Source organism: Rasamsonia emersonii, assembly GCF_000968595.1.
Source record: "Rasamsonia emersonii CBS 393.64 chromosome Unknown ctg1118621759970, whole genome shotgun sequence".
Lineage (NCBI taxonomy): Eukaryota > Fungi > Ascomycota > Eurotiomycetes > Eurotiales > Trichocomaceae > Rasamsonia > Rasamsonia emersonii.
Window position 1 is genome coordinate 66,513 of NW_013563317.1, and position 6,000 is coordinate 72,512.

At 52.6% G+C, this 6,000-nt stretch overlaps 3 protein-coding genes across 3 annotated transcripts; 2 read left to right on the forward strand and 1 right to left on the reverse strand.

Moving 5' to 3' along the window:
• Window positions 1-418: 418 nt before the first annotated feature.
• Window positions 419-790, reverse strand: T310_1009 (Small nuclear ribonucleoprotein Lsm8; the record flags this gene model as incomplete). The annotated part of the gene is made up of 2 exons (XM_013476133.1): window positions 419-690; window positions 766-790. 2 exons carry the CDS (start codon window positions 788-790, stop codon window positions 419-421), a joined length of 297 nt encoding a protein of 98 aa, XP_013331587.1.
• A 644-nt stretch (window positions 791-1,434) lies between these two features.
• T310_1010 (uncharacterized protein) lies at window positions 1,435-2,343 on the forward strand (the record flags this gene model as incomplete). Its single annotated transcript, XM_013476134.1, has 3 exons — window positions 1,435-1,730; window positions 1,866-2,288; window positions 2,319-2,343. The coding sequence occupies 3 exons, from the start codon at window positions 1,435-1,437 to the stop codon at window positions 2,341-2,343; spliced, it is 744 nt and encodes a 247-aa protein (XP_013331588.1).
• A 2,115-nt stretch (window positions 2,344-4,458) lies between these two features.
• Window positions 4,459-5,676, forward strand: T310_1011 (uncharacterized protein; the record flags this gene model as incomplete). The annotated part of the gene is made up of 1 exon (XM_013476135.1): window positions 4,459-5,676. The coding sequence occupies one exon, from the start codon at window positions 4,459-4,461 to the stop codon at window positions 5,674-5,676; it is 1,218 nt and encodes a 405-aa protein (XP_013331589.1).
• Between the last annotated feature and the right edge of the window lie 324 nt (window positions 5,677-6,000).

Below are 6,000 nucleotides of genomic sequence, written 5' to 3' on the forward strand. Positions count from 1 at the left end.
AAAAAAGGTAAAAAGAAAACCATTAGACCTCTATATCCCTTGCCTGCCTCTTTAGCCATTTCCAAGGTATTATATTAATCATGTCTCAGGTTTTTCGATAGGTTTTCATGGCTTACAAGTGCCAACCAGGAGCAAAAACCCAGAGCTCCAGCCATTTTCGGACTGGTCGTGACCGTCAGGTGAATGATAATAGACAACCATCAACCGTTTCTGTCCTGTCCTGTCTGGATTGATTCGAGAAATCGTGTATGATGGTGGCCAATGGGCAATGGTAACACAGAATTCCGTCCGTCATGACTGGCATACGTCTGCTGCCGAAGCCGAGCGAAGTTGCCCACAAGAGAGATATCATAATCCACACCATTATCCCCTCCAATATTTTTTCTTTCGTGTTGTTGTCGCCGCCGTCTCCCCCCTCTCATATATTCTTAGTACTCCTAATAACCTCCCCCTTAACCTTAGACCAGTCAATATCAGCATCAATCGCCTCATCCACCTCGCCGCAAATCACCACATTGTCGCCGCGGATCAGGTACAAGCCATGCTCGATCTCGGAGCTGGGCTCCGGGTCGTCCGGGGTGCGGATGATGCGCTCGACCGTCTGCGAGAGGACGAGGTTGGTCAGCTGGTCCGTGGAGAGGAGCGTGCCCAGTAGTGTTCGGCCGTCGACTGTTATGACGAGGATCTTTTCTTGGGAGGTGTTAGTAAAATGAAAATTTCTGACAATGGGGTTTTGTAGGGGAATTGGTATTGTTGAAAACTCACTGTTTATGTACGAGCTGAGAGACATGGTGACCACGCTGGCTGCACTGCAATGGAGGAAGCCAGACAGTCAATCGAGAAGCAAGCAAACAAGCAAGCAGCTGTGCGAGCTGGACTGAGCTGGGCTGAGCTCTGGCGTAGAGGATAGGATGGGAGCCTTAGTAGCTCTCCGTCCTCCCGCGGCACGGCACGCGAGGGGAAGCAGCAGCGCAATATCCAAGGAGCGACGACGATGAACGATGAGGGAGAAGAACAGCTGTTTTTTTTTCTCTCCTCTGCTGATTGGAGCGTGGAGAGTGGGAGGTTAAGCGGTGCTATGAGATAGTATTTTTATTTTACTCCAACCAAAGTCGCGGGGAAAAAACAACCAAGCGCAACTTGACTGCTGCCGTGGCCAAGCATCTCTCGATCTGTCCGCCCCGCCTTGCTGCATCGACTCAGTTAAGCTCGTCGCCCACAAGGCTGAATTAATTACGACATGCGGAGATTCCTCTGCCAGCCGCTTTTCTTTATCTGCGGAGATCATTCTCTTTTCCGGAACGCAGCTTCAGCCAGATTCCCTGGTCTATCGGCCTACAGATCTAATCAACCATCGCATCTATATATATATATCCACCCTAGCTATTCAAGCAATTCAATGAGACCAGTCTGCAGCGCCAGAAACCACGCTTTATGCCAGGACTGCTGGACATCCTGTACCCCTGGCCGGTGATTTCGATCCTCATCTCTCACCTCGGCGTCGGCGACCTGCTGCAGCTCTCCCGCGTAAACACGCAGTGCAGAGCCGCTCTACATGGGTTCCCTCTTCCCGCCGCGCCTCCTGCTCCAGAACCAGCAGCGCCGGTGGTGCGCCCTGATATCTTCGTCGGGCTGCATCGGACGCCCTACTGGACGGCCCTGAAGGCGATTGCCCAGATGCGTTGCTCGGAGCCAAATCACCGTAAAGGCAAGCAGACTAATCTGTGTCGGTATTGTTCTATGCCGGTGTGTGACGCGTGCATTGTCAAGGTGAGTCTTGTCTCCTCGTAAAAGGGCAAATTCTTCTTCTTTGCATATGCAGGACAATTTGTGAAATAATTTTTTTTAAAAAAAAAACCTCATAGGAATCCTTTGCACAAAACACGAGCGCCTACCGCACCCGCACCCGTCATCTCTGCATCGACTGCTGGGCCACTGGAACGCCTCACCAGGGCCGCAATTTCCGGCATCCGCCCGAGATGTCGACGTCGTACAATTTCCCTCCCGGCCAAGGGGACTTTTGCCGCTGCACGGCCGGCGACGGATGGATCTGCGCCCGCTGTCGCAGGATGCAGTGTGAGGACGTGGAGGCGCAGCGACAGCGGTGCGTCGGCGAGGGGTGTACCAATGCGGCTGGGGTCGACAAGGAGCGTCGCAGCGTTGTCTCTGGTGCGATCTACCGGTGTCCGGGGTCATGATGACGCGCACGGAGAGATGGCAGGAATATGGACAGCGTTATGTCAACTCGCCGCGTTACTTTTGACCAGCAGTCGATGCTACGGATTAAGGTATGATGAGCTTTCTATACATATATACAGATATGGCATGCTATCTGAACAGTAGCAGCAGTACAGGATATAAGTTATTTGACTCTAATGAGCATTGGCCTGTATAGTATACTCACATCCACACTCGACAAGAATTCTGTGATTTATATCCCTGCAAATAATATATCACCGGGTAAACAATACAAAACCTGTAAAAAATGTTTAAAAAAAATAAAATAAATAAAAGCAATTGACAAGGGTGGGATTCGAACCCACGCCCCTTTCGAGACACGGACACTCCACTACCTAGTCTAGTAGACAGTGAAGCTTTTCGGGCTCAGTCAATACCTGAACCGTGCGCCTTGGACCGCTCGGCCACCTTGCCAATATTGATAGCTGCCTGGGCTGGACATGGAAAATGATGCAGTAGGAGCATTGGGTGTGGATTGATGTACTTCAATATTAATGTTAGTCATGGCTGAGCAATGTGAAGTCGAAAATCGATGTGTGCTCTCATTTGAAGTTAAAATTGTTCTCATCCGATTGGTGCATAGTACTGCAAGGTTATCGGTTGCTGGAACTTATTATCATGTGATGCCACCACTCTTTGACTTGCTTCCGTTCGTTGGGTTAGAATGGGAGTCTTATTAGGAAGCCTTCTAACCATACTGTAGGCTCCCTACAAAAAGATATGCAAAGCGCTTAGGCTTTAGGGCCCTCTACACCTTTGAAAATATGTTGTTAATATATCACCAAGCCAACGATATTAAAAATATCAAGGAAAAAAATGACAAGGGTGGGATTCGAACCCACGCCCCTTTCGAGACACGGAAACACTAACTTTACAAAGTTACCTGAACCGTGCGCCTTGGACCACTCGGCCACCTTGCCTTTGCTCTTAGTAATCAACCATGGTAAAATTTTAAGAACCGGCCTATGGCACTAACATTAAAGTATCCAATCACTTAGGGAGTACTCTGTATTATAGTTGAATTTCCTTCCCTCCTGTCTTGTCTTTATCTCCTTTTGTTAACACCACAACTGTAATTAGGATATGTTGCTACTAGCCAATTGCTCATTGGAGGGAGACTATGAAGAATGAAGCCTTAGAATCGCTGTATTTCTCTCCTGAGCGGCTGGTGAGCGTTTTATATAGATCCGCGGTCACGTGGCCTGGGATGACCCCTGTTGCAACAGGATATGCGGAGTAAATACTCCGTAAGAATTAAAACGCAAGAGAAAGAAGTACTAATCAATAATGCCATAAGGGCACCATTATCCCATAAATAATTCATTAGGCTCTCCATCACGTAAACTTGACCATGAAGGAGGCCGGAAAGCGATGGTACGGTGACTGCAGCGGACTAGGTGATTAAAACAAATCTCGCATCCAGTGTCATTCTTACTGACCAGATTCACTAATTATTGGATGCCCTGATCGCTCGATACCCAACTGTGCCTGTCTGCAAGCCCATGCACCAACCAGGCGCCGTGGCGCAGCACAGGCTCGCGATGGGCGAGAGGAGAAGCAGTGGCTGTCCTGCAGCCACGCTGATGTGCAGCACGTTCTGGCTGCAGGAGAAGAATAAATAAATAGCATGGCGTGGCTATTAATATGAAGATAATATTGTCTTCGTCTCTCCTTGTAAGTTCATACAACTCCATCGCCCCCATCTTAGCGCGGGCTAGCGGGCGGGCCAAGGCCGCTAGAGCACTGTCACCACGGCGCCGTGGTTCCTCTTCCCCTTGCCGGCCGGCTATCCTCTCTCACGCTTCACCCCCTCGTTCGTCGACAGCGACGACGACTTCATCTCACCTCAATTCCAGTTCCTGCCCGCTTGCGGCCTCGATCGTGTTCTCTCCTCTCCAGAATCTGTCTCGCTGAGCTGTCGTCCTCCGTCCTGCTGCCGTTTCGGGAACGAGCGCCCACCGGTCCGCATTCCGGACCTCGGGGCAGGCCTGCCAGACCAGACCCGGCCTGGAGCGAAGCAATCCGCATTCAGAATCAAATGTTGATGTCGTCACGGTGCACCTCTGGACCTGACCCCTACCCCGCGCCCCTCCGACTCCTCGTCGTCTCGTGAACAGCCGTCTCCGATGCTGCCCGCACACCGCACGGGTTTGGGAGAGCGTTGGATACCACGGACACTTCTGTCCTGAATCCTGACACTCCGCAAGAGAGCCTCTCGCCATGTGGCTGTTCCGCGGCGTGCAGTCGGCCATCTTCTACTACGCGACCTGTACGCCATGTGCCACTGCCGGCGACCGCAGACGACGCAAGAGGGAAGCTGCCCGAACCCAGCGAGAGAAGGCCCGCGAGGCCGCCATTGTCACCGACCAGCCCCGAGTCTTTCCCCAACCGACCCCTTTCAGCACAAACGCAGGATGGGCCGAGGAAATCGCCCTCGGTCCTGGGCCCCCTGCTCGCCGAGGCGGGCACCGGCCGGCCAACAATCGTTCTGCACACCACCTGGACGGGACGGCACCTCGACTGTCCGGCATGTCCAGCAGCACCTTGGGAGACGAATCTCCGTCTCGAAAGGAGAAGGGAGGACTGGGCGATCGGCTGCATTGGATGCGATATCAGCGGGAAGATGAGCCGCTTTGGGGCCAGGAGGAGATGCAGGAAGTACGAGGGTCGTCGGTAGGCATCTCCGGCCGGGGACGGGCCGAAACGAACCATTCGAGCCGATATTACATCGCCAAAGTGCCTCCGGTGAATGACCTGCATCCGCCGATTGTGAGCGGTCCCACCAGTCGAGCCGAAGTACGATGGATGCTGCAGCCGCCTCCGCCAGCTCGAGTCATGGCGGGGAAGGAGAGATATTCGTCGGTGCGTAGCAGTCGGGAGGGCAGTATACGAAGGAAGAACGGGCATGGCCGGGTTTCTGATACAGGGGAGGAAGACGAGGCGCAAGTTGGACAGTCGAGCCAACCTGTGGAGCAGACGAAGGCATCTGCGGAAATCAAACCCAATTCGAGTCGGAAACCCGACAAAAAAGGCCATCGGCCTCCCCCTATTACCGTCGTCGGCGGACACCGCACGATGGACAGCCAGGAGGATGACTCGCCTCGACGAGTACCACTGGCGACGATTGCGTCGCACTCGAAATCGGCGGCATATGACGAGTTCCATTTGCAGATATCGTCCGCGATGAATTCGCGGTCGAATTCGCTGTCCAGCCTGGGATCGCCGGCCGAGTCGCTGCCGTGGACGGAGACGCTATATTCGCGTCCAGGCTCGAAAGCAACGGATGACAGCGGCAAGGCGTTTCACTCGTCGCTCTCCAATGTGATTAGCCCTGTGCATCGCGGCCACAAGAAGGTGGAGGCCGTGCATGTTGAGATTAGCGAGGAGGAAGGACAGATACAGGAGATCCGGCCATGGCGGTGGAGCTTCGACATATAGCAAGAACAACAACCTTGACAACATTAACCTTGACAACATTAACAACCTCAACAACCAGCAACCAGCAACCAGCAACCTTAAACAACCTACAACCTCAACAACCTACAACCTTAACAACCTTCTACAAACAAACAATTTCTCCATTGCTTCAAACTTGTGCATGGTTGTGCTGGAGAGGACATGGCCGTCACATGACATAGAGGATAGCATCTCGAGCGCAATTCGCAGGACGATACTCGAGATGCAGTCAATGGCAGGCCCAGACCAGGTCACAGACGGAATGATCCTATCTCGAGACTAGCACTGACTGCTAGGTCCATCTTT